The sequence below is a fragment of the Equus przewalskii genome, chromosome 5 (assembly GCF_037783145.1).
Source record: "Equus przewalskii isolate Varuska chromosome 5, EquPr2, whole genome shotgun sequence".
Lineage (NCBI taxonomy): Eukaryota > Metazoa > Chordata > Mammalia > Perissodactyla > Equidae > Equus > Equus przewalskii.
Window position 1 is genome coordinate 31,115,472 of NC_091835.1, and position 16,894 is coordinate 31,132,365.

General features: G+C 47.0%; 1 protein-coding gene across 1 annotated transcript in view; it reads left to right on the forward strand.

Annotated features, from left to right (window-relative positions):
* The first annotated feature begins 5,126 nt into the window (after positions 1-5,126).
* The window catches only part of NINJ2 (ninjurin 2), a 71,792-nt gene continuing 60,024 nt past the window's right edge, over positions 5,127-16,894 (forward strand). Inside the window, exon 1 of the mRNA XM_070620477.1 lies at positions 5,127-5,334. Coding sequence (XP_070476578.1) covers positions 5,302-5,334 — 33 coding nt within the window. The 5' untranslated portion in view covers positions 5,127-5,301. The remainder of the gene's footprint in view (positions 5,335-16,894) is intronic.

Below are 16,894 nucleotides of genomic sequence, written 5' to 3' on the forward strand. Positions count from 1 at the left end.
GCCCCAACCCTGAGCCCTTTGTGCTCTTTGGGAAATGGTGCACCGTGACACTCAGACTTCACTGTCTAAGGAACACTTTGTCTGCAAAAAAGTCTCTGTGGGCCAGCATCACATCTGCTGCTAGGATCAGCGGCCATAATTTTGGCTGTGCTTTTTAAATCTTCTTCCTATTCTTTTTTTTTTTTTAATATCATTTCAAGACTTGAAAAACTCCACACAACTTTGTGTGTTTTGTGATTGCTCGGCCCTAACACACCCAAAGGCCTTTGGAGGCTTATAAACCTTGCCGCCTGCCCGGAATTTGAGTGGTTCCCAAGAGGTGTCTGAAGGGACAGCTTGAGGAATAGAGGGTGGGACAGGTGCGACAGGAGTGGATGTGACCCAGAATCCCAGCAGCTTCACTTCAATCTGCTTTATATTAACTTCTGCATAAGATTTCATTTAAGAAAAGGGTTCCCTTACTTTAAAAAGTGTGAAAACCACTGGTCTCTCTCCTGTTACTAAGAAGAGATCAATGATGACCCTCCCTTAAGGTACCAAGAGAGGGCCAGGCACCTTCTAATTTCCTCACAGAGGTGAGAGGTAAGAAGCGTTCCATGTCAACGTGAGGAGGCTCTACTATGAATCACTCATTGGGCAGTGAGTCACAGCTGAAATCCCCCTACCCTGAATGCAAAAGAACCAAGGGAAATTTTACTTACCACAACCAAGAGCATCCCTGGGCCTCACGGGGCATTCCCACGAGAGCTGTGTGTCTGAGTTCCTATTTATGTCAAATCAGGCTTCTGCCTAATGAACATCTACCAAGAGATGAGCGGCCAGGATGGGCGTGTTAAATATGTGATGGCCACTGCTAAGCAATGTTCTGAATATACTGAATTTTGGTCTAGAGCTCCGCTGTCCAATATAGTAGCTACTAGCTATTTAGATGTGAATATATTAAAATTAGATAAAATTTAAAAATCAGATCCTCAGTCAGACTAGCCACATTTTATGCGCTCAATACCTACATGGGCTGCTATACTGAACAGTGAAGGTGGAGATGTTCTCTAACAGTTCCATCTCTGCGGAAAGCTCTATTGGATAGTGCTAGAGTCACCCAATCTAATTCTTAACTATCCATTCGGCCAACCTGGGCTCCTCATCAGTCCCCACGCTGGTAGCTCCCTCCAGAGACCCCCAAAAGTTCCCCCGTCACATCCACCCTGGCCCTAGGATTCTCAGAGCAGCGAATTTGCAAGTGGCTGAATTAACATGTAAATGAGCATAAACGAGCTTGTAAGCACTTTATTCTCATTTCTGTATCTTGTTTGTCATGTCTGCCCTGCCTAGTCTCCGCTAACAGAGATAACAGACAGGGGTAATTTTTCCTAAAAATTTTCTAATTACATACATATTCCATTAGGGATGCTTAACTTCTACATAATAAAATTCAGACCTGGATCTGAGATCTTACACTCTTACACAAGAAGTGTTTAGTATAAACGCACATTAGAAACGGAATTTAAGAGCTGAAGGGGTTTTAGGAACCATCTTTTTTGACAACTTCACTTTTACAAAGGAGAATATAAGGCCCAGAGAAGTTCAGTAACTTGTCTAAGAAAACACAGTGACTCAGCTCACGCAGACAAACCTAGGTCACCTGGTTTTCACCGTAGGGCTTTTCTCACTTTTCTCACATTAAGGGGTCTTCTTATTGCTGGCTTCTTCAGTACCCTACAACTCTTTGCTGCTCCTGCATAGCAAGGCACTCCTAGGGTCTCATTGAAGCCCCCCCTATTCTGTGAACACTTTCTGAGTCACTCTTGAGTGTTTACTTAAGTTCAAGCATATTCTAAACAAATACTTCCCAAGGGGCAGTTTCCCTGAAAATGTCCCTTGGGCTTACAAAAGTCACCCTAGCAGTAAAAAGAAATAGAAACCTTACCGCTCCAGACTGAACAGCCTTCCTGTAGGTGGAGTTTCAGTCTCATAGCCAAATGTCAGAAGCACTCTTGTCTATAGCTTAACTTTCCATGCACTCGTGTCACAAGGGCCTGTCTTGTGATTTTTCTTATCTCCATAGTGTTTAACATATTAGCCTTGCAGTAGGGGCTCAGCTGGTACCTCTCAAGTGGGAATTAGACCTGAAAGACGTGGTCTGGATGATTGGACATGCTTGTGATAATTAGAACTCCAGATTCTCTTTCTGCTTATATTCTAGAACAGAAGTCAGCAGACTATGATCTCTGGGGCCAAATCTGGTCCACTGTCTGTTTTTGTAAATAAAGTTTTATTGGAACACAGCCACACTCATTTGTTTACATATTGTCTATGGCTGCTTTCCCGCCACAATAAGAGTTGAGTAGTTGCTACAGCAACCATATGACTTACAAGGCTAAAAAATATTTGCTCTCTGGCCCTTTATAGAAAAAGTTTGCAGACCCCTGGTCCAAAGTCACAGTAGACAAACCACTTTCCAAATCCTGCTTGCTATTTATTTCCAAATGATGCTTATGAGGTGGGGGAAAGGTCCAAATCCAGACAGATCTTGCCAAACCAAAACCATTATTATAGCCAATTATAGCTGTTTCCTTTTAAAACCAATGTACTTGTTAATAGAAAAAAGTTTTAAAAATATATTCAGGTGCTTTTCTCTTTTGCATTTTCTTGTTCTGATTTCCCCTCTATTAAGCCAGTTGCATGCATATGTTCTAAAGGATGGTCAGGACCGTCACAGCAGGAATGCAAAGAGAAAGAAAGAGTTGATATTTCGCTTCTGACATCCAGAATAAGGTTTTCCAGCAAGATGATATTTTTGATAGTCAGGTTCTGTTGAGAATGGGGATTTTCTAAGTTTCTTTATTTCCTCTCTGAATTATTATCATAGAGTTCCACACAAGGGACGTCCTAACCAAGTAGGAGGAGAAGAAAGACATAGCACACATTTTATCATCCTAGATTCTGGGGACTACGGAAGAAGCAAAGCAGAGAAAGAGAAAGGAGGCATTCAGACATGTGTCTCAGTCTTTCCTCTCTGAGCCAAAGTCATGGATAAGAGCATGGACTCTGGGAGCAGCCTGGTGGCACAGCGGTTACGTGTGCACGTTCTGCTCCAGCAGCCCAGGGTTCTCTGGTTCAGATCCCAGGTGCAGACCTACACACCGCTTGGCAAGCCATGCTGTGGCAGGCGTCCCACATATAAAGTAGAGGAAGATGGGCACGGATGTTAGGTCAGGGCCAGTCTTCCTCAGCAAAAAGAGGAGGATTGGCAGCAGGGCTAAGCTTCCTCAAAAAAAAAAAAAGCATGGATTTGGAGTCAGGGGATTGCCTGGGCAACGTGAAGTTGTGCTTCTGGTTCCTATCTGTAAAACAGTGGTAATAATATTACCTCCCTTGCAGAATTGTTATGAGAACTAAGTAAGTGAGTGTGTGTTAAAGTGCTTAGAATAATGCCATAGTTATGAGGGAAGGGAGTGATGGATATGACTGGTAGAATTTGGAAAAAACGCTGAGAAGAGAGTGAGCTCGACATCCCTCTCCTGTTTTGGAGTCTAGAAAGAGATCACCTCAAAGGCTGTCCCTGCACCAACCTGGAGCAGTCACATCGAAGCAAACTATTTCCAGAAGTGGGGCTGAGCTCACCTTCCTCCAGGATTGTTAGCAGTTCCCGGGTACCCAAGGCGGGACAGGAGCATTAGCTGAGTGTCTGGTAGGAGAGTTCCAGAGGGGATTATTTTAGAGGGTGGACACTGAGCTGGTAACCACTGGGATGGAAGCTTACATGAGTCACAGCAGGTTTCAGGATAGTCCACGTTACCATGAGAGCCAAGATAGGGCAGAGTCAAAAAGGGAGCCCACTGGGTCCTTAAGGACAGAGAGAGAGTGGGCCATGAGTTATCCTGGCCACAGACATCAGCCACCAGTGCCAGCATGGGCCAAAGAACAGGCCCAGTCTCTCCTCAACAGTCGTCAATTCCGGAGGCAGCCCAGCCCAGCCCAGCAGCTCCATAGCAAAAACTAGCAGAGATAGAAAGCCCACAGGGTACATACAAGAGCCATTACTCCTCCACCACCAAGCATACATAATCACATCCCTCTCCCAGGCACCTAGATGCCATCTTTGTGGGAGAAGGGTAGAAATCCAAAAGACTGGGCATTCTATCTAAACCGAACTGTTTACCATTTAAATTAAATCCAACTATGCTTATTTAGATTAGACTGAAATATAATCCTCATCCCATTGTCCCACCCTCCTTCTTACCACTTGTCCAGGAGGGTGGGACTTACATAGACTTTTTAGATCATTTAACAGAAATAAAGAAATCCCCCGCCTTTGTTTTGCACGTTTGAGAGTGGTAAGAGTAAATTTGTGACGTTGCTACTCTTCTCCCTGCTCTTTAAACTCTGAACTGGGTTACTCCCCTGTAACCTCGCCCCCTTCATGCACACTCACAGACACACCCACAAGCTGATGTCTAAAACTAGCCTCAGGAACAGGCCAGGAAAGTTTTAGACTCTAGGTAAACAAGAGAAAAGCTTTCCAAAAAAAGACTCACTCCTGGTAGCTTTATTTTAAAAGTAGGAAAAATGCAACTACTTGCATAAACAGAATTTGAAAGTATCACTTTTTCCTGCTCTCTTTCTGGCTAATCAAGGGAGAAAATGTGGGCACCAAACAACCTGTCAATAAAAGTGTACTGTTTACTCACTTTGTAGAATAAGGCTATGCTTTGGGGCCTATTAGATAAAGTACTTTTTTTTTTTTTTTAACCTTTAGGGATAGAGGGAACAAGAGAAAGAACAACAGAAGTCCCTAAGTCTTGGAACATGCTGGAGGTCACCCACCGCCTTGGTCACTGGGGACCCTACTCAGGTCCACCAGTGTGAAATCAGACAGCATCCTCAGGCTGTTTTTCAAGTTCCTTGACAAATCCGCAGGGTTTCTATGCCAGTAGTAAAGTTACTAGCTCAAAGCAGGCTGAGTGACCTCAGATGGCTCCTCTGGGACTGGAGGGGTATTTGAGCCACTGGAGAAAACGATGCTGTCACTACCAACTCAAAAGGTCACCTACCGATGTGCACCCCCCCCCCCCCCCACAAACACACTTGCACGTGTATGGTTGTCTACACTTCCCCCAGGGGCTGAGGTCAAGACAGGCATCCCACATGAGATGGATGAATAGTAGGTCTGTCCTGCCAGCTGTGTGCTCTCTCCCACCCAAAGAAAGCAGCAGAGACTCAGACAGGAAAGCCTGGAATAGCCCACGCAGTCTGTTACCGGCACCCGGTGAGTGTGAAGGCGCTTGAGAGCAGCAGAAGATGGAATCAGAAAGAGAAATCATCAACCTCCAGGTAAGTTCTCTCTGGGAGAGAGAAGAGTGGAGTTGGGGAGCAGAGGCAGAGTGCAGGGAAGAAAGGATTAATATTTTTAGTCACTTGATATTCTCCCTCAGCCTATTCTCTTTCTTACTGATCTCCCTTCTCCAAACGCTCCGTAGGCTTTATCTCTTTATTTTCTCTTTCTCTCCGTTGCCCTCTCTGCTTCTTCACTTGTTTTGAAATACGTGAGAAATAGATTGCTTAAGTCCTTCTTGGTCTCTGCTTCCTCTTATCAATCAAAGAGCTAATTAGATTCCTGTTACCAGAAGATGATTTCACATTCAGCACAGTGCTTGACCCCAAACCCCAGGACAGTAGAGACTTATTTGAGAGTTGCTGGGCAGTTGTCTGGAGACAAGGAAAGATATGAGTTTTGGGGTTAGGAAGAAAGGCAGCTGGCCATCCTTGCATTTTACAGGTTGGAAAAGACTGGATCCATTCCTCAACTCTCTCCTCAAAGCTCTCCTGTGTAGGATAGAGTTTCTCATTCGGACAGGAAAAGAAAAGGAAATCAGTATAATCTACTAGGAGGAGGCAGACACATGTGTGCCTCCCTATCTGGGGCAGGCTTGGAGGGCATCAGAGGTTCCAGTCCACCACTGGAGGGGAAGGGAATGGGATGTTCTGGTGAGAGGAGAGTCATGTTGCTGGAATGGGCGCTCCCTGACTCTGTCTATTGAGTGGAGCCGAGTCAGTGCTTCTGTACGGGTCACAGAGGTTGTATGATAAATTTTCATAGAGTCGGACAATTAAAGAGTGGAGAAGGACTTTTGAGACCAAGAATTCTTGATGACAAAATCTTCAGTAGGGCCCCAGCATACGCTTCAGACTAAAGAGGAGCTGCTGCGTGTGTGTTGGGGAGGGTGGTGGCAGACTGGAGAGCCTCTACCCTTGGCCCCTCCACCCCTGAGACACCACCAGGGAAGTTCAAGGATTACTCGGAGTACCGTGTCAAAATCATTGATCTAGTACAACTGCACACCAGTGTCACTCTCCTCAATTTTCATCCAGCCCCAAACATAGTCCCAGCTTAGGGCTTGCTGGTTCCTCTGCCTGAAATGCTCTTTCCTTTGGCTGGTTCCTCCTAGTTCATTCGGTTCTTGGCTCAAATGTTACTGCCTCAGGGAGACCTTCCCTCTCCCCTCTGTAGAGGAAACCTCCTCCCAATTTGTCTTTATCATTTGTTTTATTTCTTCCATAGCACTGCTCACTCTCTGAAGTTATATTGTTTATTTACTGATTACTTATTTAATCTAATCCATCTCATTAGAACCTAAACTCCATTAGAGAAAGACCTCCTCTGCTTCATTCATTACCGGATCCCTAGTGCCCAGGGCAGTTCTTGGCACCCAGCAACTGGCATCCAGTTGCTCAGAAAATATTTGTTAAATGAATGAGTTAAGGACACCGTGAGTTAGAGGGCATCAATAATAGGCATAAGGTCCCTCAACCAGACTCGGACAGAATCAAGGTTCCAACCCAGGTCTTCTGACCCTGGGGTGTTTTCTCTCTTTACTTCATCTAGTTCTTGCCTCCATTGGATCCTTAGTAGGAAGGAAGCAATATTGCTCATTTTCAGTCTCTGAAGAACAAGTTTCTCATGTGCTAATGGGTTAAACAATCCTGAGTTACAGGCTAAGGACCCTGCATTTGAAAGAAAGGTTCAGAAAGAAAGAGGTGGGTAGGACTTGGGAGGAGGAAATTACTGTCCAGGTCTTGACAAATGTCTATCTCTAGCAGGTAACTGAAGTGTTAGTGTACCCTTCACTTCTTCATTAGAGTCACTCTCTCTCTCCTAACATACCCTTTTATTCTGGTATCTTATTCACACCTTCTTTTGGTCATTTATTTATTTGATCGATCAGAAGGTTATCCACTAGTTTCCACAACTTCCCGTCCGGCTCTCTAGATCAAATGACGTCTTGGATCTTTTTTTGGAAACTAAGTCATTGTGGTTTTCCATGAAGAAGGCGAGCTTTGGTTAAGGACAGGTGGAGGGGTTTGTCCTCCAGTAGCATGCTTTTACCCTCTCCTCATGTGGCAGCTACCACATGAAATCCAGAGGAAAGACATATATAAAGACCCTAGAATATTATGGTATGAGTATTATGGTATGGGATGGTATGATATGAGTAATATTATATTAGTTCTTCCTTTTTTTTTCTGGATGGTTTCCAAAGAATGGTAAAGATCGATTGACTACAGCTAAGCCATTTCATCCATTCATTCAACTAATACTTACTGATCAATAACTATATATTTTACTCAATGCTTGCTAGGTATGGAAAAGTTATCTTAGTTCATGAGATCATTATACTGGGTTGAATTTCTACATGAGCTAAATTGATGTTACTCTGTTTTATAGCCCCAAGACTAATTCTTAAACTTGCAAATGTGTTATTTACCCAGAAAGTACTGCTAGAAAGTATGTGAATGATTTACTGTTTTCCATTCTGAACACCTTAAAGCCCAATCCCAAATAATGATGGCACAGTACTTAAACCAGGGGAATGTTCTTTACCATATAAACATTGCTCTCCTCTTCATAATCATGATCTTTGAGACTTCATTTATGTTAAGCACGTAGAGTAACTCCTATTGATCACTACTCCATCACCAAAACAAACCAAACCAAACGAAGAACAAACATTTACTGAGCTTCAACACTGCACTAAGCACCAAATAAGCTATGGTACCTGACCTTAGAAAGCTTAGAATTAAGTGGAAGAAATATACACCATTAACTATAATATAAAGGAACTATTTAGTTAAAACAGTGTTTTTTAAAAAATGTGGTATAATTACCACCAATGGGTAGTAAAGGTACTACTAAGTTTTTATTGTAATCGCTATCTGTACAGTTTTAGTGTGTATCACAAAAAATGTAACTAATCCTTCAAACCTGTGATTTTAACATTTTTATTGGTTAGGATGAGGCTACAGTAAGCGGCACAGTGTGTTTTAACACCACATGTAACCTTGACATGGGCACATTCGCAATGTTTTAATAATTGTATCTGTCTCAACTGTTCAGAACTGTGGCTCGTTTGGATGATGTGAACCGTAGGTGTGTGTGTCTGTGCATATTGCTGCTTTCTTTTCACTAAAACACTGAAATCATGAACAAGGTACAAGTGAAGTTTGGGAAATTCCAGTCTAACAAATCATTAATTTAAGCCTCTATAATCAATGTTGTATCTGTTTCCCTAGGTCAAAAGCTAGGAGACTGGGATGGCTGGTAGTGGTACAATTGTAAAACGGGTGGTACAGCTGTTTTCACAGCGATGCACAGTACTCAAAGCAAGTTGCCTTTACCAGGTGAATGACTGGAACTGTGCCACTCTCTTTCTACAACCTGAGGCTGTAGCCTCCAAGCCTCTGTCTTTCTCCCTGCCCTTTGTGGAAGCTCCGCCAGGGAGCTAAGGCTGCTCTTCTTCCAGCCTCGAGACTTGTCTAGTTTCGATCTTTCCTCAGCTCCCAGAGTCAGGATGTGGGAAGGGTTGAGAAAGATCTCTTTCTTCCCCTTCAATCAGTGTTGCAAGCCCACCCCTAAGTAAGGAGTTCAAGCCCTCTCCTTGCTCCTTCCCAAGACGGAGCTCATCTTCTGCTTACAGAGTCCCCTAAACAGAGTCAGTCCTCTGCCCCCTTCTGTCCACCTGTGCGGGATGTTGAGGGAGATATGAAGATGGTCAAAGACGGTTTCCTAGTAGGGGAACTAAGACTCGTACATGCCAAATGCAAATTCAATGCAGAAAGGGTTAAGTACAGCAGGAGACAGGATGCAATGGGAGTGGAGGTAAAGATTACTTATGAATAGCAGACAGGCTTGTAGATAAAGTACTCTGAAAGTATTTTCAAATGGAAGTCTCAGAAAACAATTTGGTAGTATCTATCAAGAGACTTAAAAATGACCCAGTATGGGGTCGGCCTGGTGGTGCAGCAGTTAAGTTCACATGTTCCACTTTGGCGGCCCAGGGTTCACCAGTTCAGTTCCCAGGTGCAGACCTACGCACCACTTGTCAAGCCATGCTTGTATCAAGTAGAGGAAGATGGGTACGGATGTTAGCTCAGGGCCAGTCTTCCTTAGCAAAAAGAGGAGGATTGGTGGCAGATGTTAGCTCAAAGCTAATCTTCCTAAAAAAAAAAAAAAAAAAGACTGAGTAATCCCACTTCTAGAATCAGCCTAAGAAAATAATTAGACGTGTGTTCAGATATGCAAGGATGTTCACTGAAATATCATTTATAGCAAAAAATAGAGTGTCCAATAATGAAAGGATGGTTAAATAAATTTTGATACATCTCTGAATGGATATCATGGAATAATTTTTTTCAATGTTTAGGAAAAATATTTAAAGGAATACCAAAATGCTAATCATATAAATCAAAACAGTAGGATACAGAAGTGTGTAAACATTTTATCCCAAGTTCCTTTTAAAATCATATGGAATAAATATGTGCAGGAAAAGTATTTAGAAGAAATACACCAAAATGTTAATTCTGGTTATTTCTGGGTTATGCATGAATTTATTTTCTTCTTTTACTTTACTTTTGACTTTGCTTTTTATTTCCTTTACACATTTTCTACCAACCCATATATTATATTTAGAATAGGAAAAAACCCTGTAGTTTAAAAAAGAAAATTAGAGAAGCAGATGTGCCTGTATGCAAATAAGTGGATTTGTGAATATGAGCCATAGCAGATATATACACACAGATACACTTATTCCCTGTCTCTGATTACCGTGGAGAATAATCAGCTGACTAATCTTGTGTAAGTAGACACCTCATTTTAAGTGGTTGTCCCACTTTTTAAAAGTTTTACATAGTATCTCAACTCTTATTTTTCACTTCTGAGTATGCTCTATGAACAGACTTTAGAAATGTGAAATCCAGGGACAAACCTGTAGACCACTGAGTTACTGAATAGCCCCTTCGGGGGACAATATCCGACACAAGTAGGAGGGGGTGAGGTGGTCGCATCCCTGGTTTAGTTAGATCTTACACCTGGCAACTTCAGTAACATGTCCTACTACTACCTAAAGATAAATATAAAACTCACTTGTATTAAAGAGAGAGAGGAAGAGAGAGAGAGAGAGATGATAGCTAGCTAGACAGACAGATGACAGAAGGATTTGGGGAGGCAGTCACTGGGTGAACTGGGGATGAATAAATTAGAACAGGACTTCAGGAAGGACTTTTGAAGGATGACTAGGCCTCTGACCAGTGGAGGATATACCAGTGGTGAGAACAAAAGCTGGAGTTTGCAAATCACAGGGCATATTTGAGGAAGGACGAGGAGTCCAATTTGTCTAGACTCTAAGGTAAATGGAAGAAAAACAGTGTGAAATGCGATTATAAAGGTGGGTTGGGACCAGATCACAATGGACCTCGAAGGCCAAGTCACTCTCCTCGGGGACGAACTGACCAATGACTCTGGTGATTGGTGTTTTCTGAAGAAGCACCTGGGCTGTCAGGTGGAAGTCCTGGAAAGGGGTGGGAAAGGAGTAAAAAATGTGGCTGTGCCTCCCAAGACCTAACCCCCTCCCAGAATTGGACTTCTAAATGGGACCTGGAGGGGCCATTAGTCTAGCAGACCAAAGGTCTTGTTTTATAGAGGAGAAAACTGAGGTCAAGAGATGTGTGATGTTTAGTTGGGCCTTAGAAACCTGGCATATGATCTGCCCAAAGTCAGCCATGACACTGGACAGAGTATCCAAGGGACAACAGACAAACCATTCAGTAGGTACTGTACTTGTTGACTAATTCATATATTAAATTTGCCATGCACAGTAAAAGGGTCTTTCAAATACATGACGGAATGTAATCTTCCCAACCACTCAGTGGCCATTACTCCACCTTTAATGGAAGAGGAAATGAAGCTCAGAAAGGTCAAGTACAGGATCACAGAGGAGGAAAGTGGCAGGGCTAGGACTCAAACCTCGGTTTTCTTTGTATACTCTAACTCAGTGGTTTTCAAATATAGTCCCTGGAGCAGCAGTAGACTTTCACTTGGGAACTTGTTAGAAATGCAAATTCTTAGTCCCCACTCCAGACCTACTGAGTCAGAAACCCTGTGGACTGCATCTTAACCAATCCCTCAGTAATTCTGATGCACACTAAAGTTTCAGAAGCTTAGAGACACGGCTGATTGATTGGGGCGGGGGGCGGGGGGGGCATGGAGGCCCTAAGACTGGCCTCCTTTCTCCCAGGTAATCCTAGATACGCCAAAGGGTAGCACTTGCAGCAGACCTGGAGTAAGGCAGCCCACCCAGGATCAGGCAGGGATGTTGGCAAAGCAAGGGGCACAGGCTGGAGCAGATGCCAGGCAGGAGGAGCTGCCAGTCACTTTCTGAGAGCACAGAAGATGTAAGCCTCACGGGTGTACACTTCTCATCTCCATACAGTCACCACCACACTGTCTCTGCTACTACTTGCCTGCCACATACTTGTGGGGATTTACACCCGCTCTGATGAGAGAAGGTTTGGGATTCCTACTGCAGCCTGGGAAAGAGGTGTGTTGGACAGGCCTACTCCACCAGGGAGACTGAGCATGATGAAGGGCACCCAGCCCTGCCTCTCAGGGAAGGGAGAAAAGTACCTGCAGGCAAGAGTGGGACTTCCCCACAGCGCGCCTGGGCACAGACACCCGGGTAGGGGGTGCTTCTCTTCTATAGGGGTGGAGGAAAAAGAGCACAAGGGCATAGTATTCCCGAATAGTCTGCCCAGGACCTTGGGGATAGGAGCAAGGAGGGCAGGGGGCAGTGCTGAAACGTCAGCCAGGTGGGAGAGAGTTGCATCCTGCCATCTGGAGTGTCTCTGCAGAAGGGCTACCAGTGTCCTGAAACCAAGCTTTGGAGCCGGAAGCTGGCCCGTCTCCACGCCGAGAGAATGGAAAACCCCTCGGCCTCTCCAGAGGTGAACTCCCTGTTTCCACAACCCCCATCCAGGGAACCAGGGTTGTTTACCTCCACGGGTGAGGTCAGGCTTTGATCTTTGTTTTTGTGTGCTTGCCTTGTGCCCCTAGCACAGAGACCAGGGACCCATCATCTGCCTGGACACACATTTTCAGTCCTAATCTGTACACGGCCAGGCTGGTGTCATTCCTGCAGCCAGGACCTTTCTTCCTCAGCTGCAGTTTCCTAGAAGTGTGACCGCCCAGTGTTATGATTCAGCCAGGGCTCAGGCCCTCGGGACAGCAGGGCGGGGTGGGGTTGGCAGTGTTGAACCCTTAATGCCACACCCTGTCTCTGTCTCTGTCTCTCTGGTTTTCACAGCAGTCTAGCTAATTTAATGCCATCCACATCCCTTGTTGTGAACTGCCTTCAAAAGGGTCGGGCTGGGGATGAGGAACAGAAATCTTGTGGAGCCCGTGATTCGTCCCGATTGCCACAACAGAATCTCTGTGAACCAGATCCTGGGCTGTTCCAGGCAACCGCGGGGAAGCCAGTGCCTTCCTGGCCCAGGGAGCCTCGAGGCTGCAGAGCTCTGTGCTTTCTGGCCCTCGAGGAGCAGTCAGCAGGACAGAGCCCGAAACCGTCTGTAAAAGCTGGAGTTTTCTCCTCTCCATGCAGGAGAGAAATGCATCCTGGCAGTTGTGGGGGTAGCTTGAAGAGGAGGTAGGGTGGGATGGAGGGGAGCAGAGGGTAGACAAGCTTTCTGCTCGATACAGTTTCCACAGGTGTTCCCAAACCCCAAGGGTTCAGCGTGCCTGTGCTGTCTCCACATGCTCTTCACAGTAGCAGCAGCCAGCAGGGGGCTGTCACCGTGAGACTGCGTGTGAGTGAGGGACACAGAGAGAGAAAGAGACGGAGAGGGACGGAGACAGAGACCAGGGCTGTTGTTCTGTTTTCCACTCTCCGTGTGATCTGCAGTATCTTTCCTCCTCCCATGAGAAGTCAGCCTCCTCCCCCACCATCCTGATGTGACCTACTTATCTACTCCCTTTAAAGGGAGGTACCCTGGAAGGCAGCCCAGGCCAGACAGGGTGCTTCTGTCTGAGTCTCAAAGAGACAAGTTCTTTAACAAGGGAAATCCAGGAGCTGTCAAATCGTGGGGCAAGGTAGGGGGGAGGTTAGGCAAAGTTGAGGAAGAAGGGAAATGGAGGTCGGAAGAGCCTGAGGAGCGTGTTCAGTGGCGTGCCACTGGCCATTACGACTGATTCGTGCCATGACTAAGGGAAGAGGGTTTGGCCCTGCCAGAGGGTGGTGCGAGCGGCAGCCGTTGGCGGCGGGGACCGTGCACAAACAGAAGCCAGAGCAAATCCCAGCTCTTGCAGGTTTCCCACTGTCTGCCCCTAGTTCACTGAGCTATCTGACCCCTGAGTCCCAGTTTCTTTCTCTGCTAAATGGGGATAATAATTTCCACCGCAGAGGCTGATGAAAACATGAAGTGATTTACCCCACCCTCAGTTCCCTCCTAAGGAAGACTCAGCTAGGTCTGAGAACAATGGCACAAATGCCATAACAGCTACCATCTATTTGTAAGTCCTGTTCTGGGGGAGGCGCTGTGTGTAGAGACTCTCTCACTTAATTCTGTGAAGAATGGATTATGCCCATTTTACCGACAAGGAACCTGAGGCTCAGAGAAGTTACATCACTTACGCAAAGTCACACAGCTCGCAGGGAGCACAGCTGAGGTTCGCACTCAGGCTAGATTCAAGGCGCGTGCTCTTAAACACCTCCCCTAGACTGTAACATCACTGGCCTTCTGAGAAAGGAGTTGCCAAAACTCTTGTCCCCAAATCTTAAGTAAGTTTAGAATGCTGAGTCAGATTGGGGCCGGTGGAATCAAAGAATAATTGGGTTGTATAATGCTATCATTTTATGCTAATCCTGGCTCTGAGGAGAGATTGTTCTGCCGCCTGGAAGAAGATCAACGCCAGTCTGGTCTCTAGCTGTGGGGCCTGCCCCTGGCCTCTCTCCAATCCGCTCTCCTTCTGTCAGTGGCCCCCAGCTGCCCTCAGGACTACATCGAAACTTGTCCTGGCCCTGGTCGGCCCGAGGCTTGGGGTCCCTACTCCGTTTTTTATCAAATGTATTAAAAATGTATTAAAACATACCCATATCACTCACTAAATATGAACTTTTTTCATGTAAAAATTTTGAAAAGATTTGAATTTTTGGAATGATTACTTTAAATGGTCAGTTTTCAAATGTTAAGTGCCAGTAAATTTTTTTCAGGTCTCAAATATTTGGGGCCTTTGTAAAGCTTGTGGCGCTAAGTCCTGTGCCTAACTGGTGAAACAGCCGCGAGGTGGCCCGTCCCCTGCTCCTGTGTGCTGGGCTTTAGGAAGTACAGTTTCCTTGGCCTAGAATTTTGTTTCTCCTTCTCAATGTACCCTGCTCACCCCATTCTCCCCTCCCTCATTGCCCTGCAGTTTATTTACTTTGACCTAAGATCATGTATGCTTAATCTCTTAGTTTCCTCGTATGTACAATAGGAATAATAGTGGTACCTACCTCACAGGGCTCTAAGAGGATGAAATAAGTTAATACCCCAAAGCCTGGCTACACGAAGTATGATTCACGGACCATCATCTGGGAGATAGTTAGAAATGCAGTATCTCGGGCTCCACCCCAGATGTCCTGAATCGGAATCTGCTACTTGGCAAGATGCCCAGGTGATTCGAAAGCACATTTAAGCTTGAGGAGCACGAACCGAAGTGCTTAGAACAATGCCTGTTAGATAATAGGCACTCAATAAATGATACCATTGTTATTATTATTGTCATGATTATTAAAGGCCAGGTTGTTACAGTTGTCTCCAGTGTCCTTTCTGCCTTACTTTTAACTTCCCAACTCTAGTTGGGTGGTTTCCCCGTGGAGTTCCTGGGGAACGCTGGCATCCTGGGAGCTGGACCTTGGCATTTCAGCTAAATGCTGCAGTTACAGTCAAGACGTGACCCCTGCACTCAGGAGCCTCCCTCCATCTGCAGAGGGAGATAGACAAGGAAGCAGGCGATTGCAATAGGTGGTGTGAGAAGGGCTACCAGATAAGGGATGTGGGGGCGCTGCAGGAGCCAGCTGCAGGCTGGTGGGGCCAAGGAAAGTGCTATTTAATCTCAGACCTGAAAGAGGACCTGGTAACTCAAGATTCCCGGAGAAGTAGCAGCATGGTCTCTCCTTAAATAGTAGGCCGACTGCTCCCACAGCTAAGAGGGCCTGCAGGCCTTTCACTTAGCTCCAGGGAGTGCTCGCCGCCCTGCTGTGTGCTGCCCAGGCAAACAGGGGGAGCCGTGGGGGTGGGAGTCTAGACGCTACTTGGCGTCCAGGTATGAAGCCCAGCCACTTACAAAAAACTCGGGCTTCGTTGTAAACCAGAACCTCAGGAGTTGTAAAATTCCTACTCTCTCCAAACCTTGGTTTCCTCATTGCCAGGACTGGAATATCGATACACCCGCTGCAGGGTTCCTGCGAGGATTCGAGAGGGGACGAGAGCCAGGTGCAGGCGGCGGCGGGGGCAGGCGGGCGCTGCTCCTCGGCTCCCTTTGTCTGCTTGTGAACTGGGCGGCAGCCGGGGCTTTAGGCCCGAGGGCTGGAGCTTCCGAACCCGCAGGCGCTTCTCCTGAGGACTGAAAAATGCCGCCCGCCCTTCCCTCCCCGCCGGGGCCTGCAGGCTGCGACGGGCCGCCGCCCTGCGGAGTCGCCGCCCGCAGAGGCCGGGACCGGCTGGGAGGGAGGGGCTCGGCCAGGCCCCGGGGCGAGTGGCGCTGCAGGGCGAAAAAGGCTCCCCGTGTTGCCGGAGCCCGGAGCCCGGAGCAGCCCGGGACCGATGCTCCGAAAGCTGCGAACGGCCCGGCGAACCTCGGGCAGCAGAGGCGGGGCGTCCCCGGGCAGGGACTTCGTGGACATGTGACAGCTTCTCGTAAGGAGGAGCCCGCGTCCTCTGAGGTGGCCCGCCGCTGCCCAAACCCTGGGGGAGGCCGGCGAGGCTGAGCGCAGAGGGCACACAGGGGGCGGCCCCAGCCTGGAGCTGTTGTTCCGCGCCGGCCCCTTCCCCCACCTCTCGCCCCCTCCCCCCTCCTCTCGCCCCCTCCCCCCTCCTCTCGCCCCTCCCCCCGCCCGAGGCCGGGGAAGCGTCTGCTTTTTCTAAGGCAGATCAGCCCCCTCCCCACCCAGCTCGCCCGCGCGCCCCGTGGACCGGCGGCCGGCTCCCGGCGGGAGGCGGGCAGGCAGCTCCCGCGTGGGTGGAGCCCACTCTGGGCTATTTCGGTTCCTTCTTCGCCCGGGAGTCCTTGGTTTCCTGCCGTTTCCCCTAGGCTTCCCTTATGTAATTAATAATAACAGCTACCACTGGCTGGGCGCTTACTTTATATCAAGCAGGCACCTTACGTGTATTTTTTTTCTGACTTTTCAGGGTAACTGTGTTGGTATCATTAACCCCAATTTACAGGTGAGAAAATGTTCAGAGCAGTTAATTTGCGGAATGTCACAGCTAGTAAGGGGTTCAACCGGGATTCACATCCCAGGCTGTCCACTTTTGCCCCCTGCCATGCCCTCTAGGGGGTGGCGGGGTGAAGGCCCATGCCAGCACC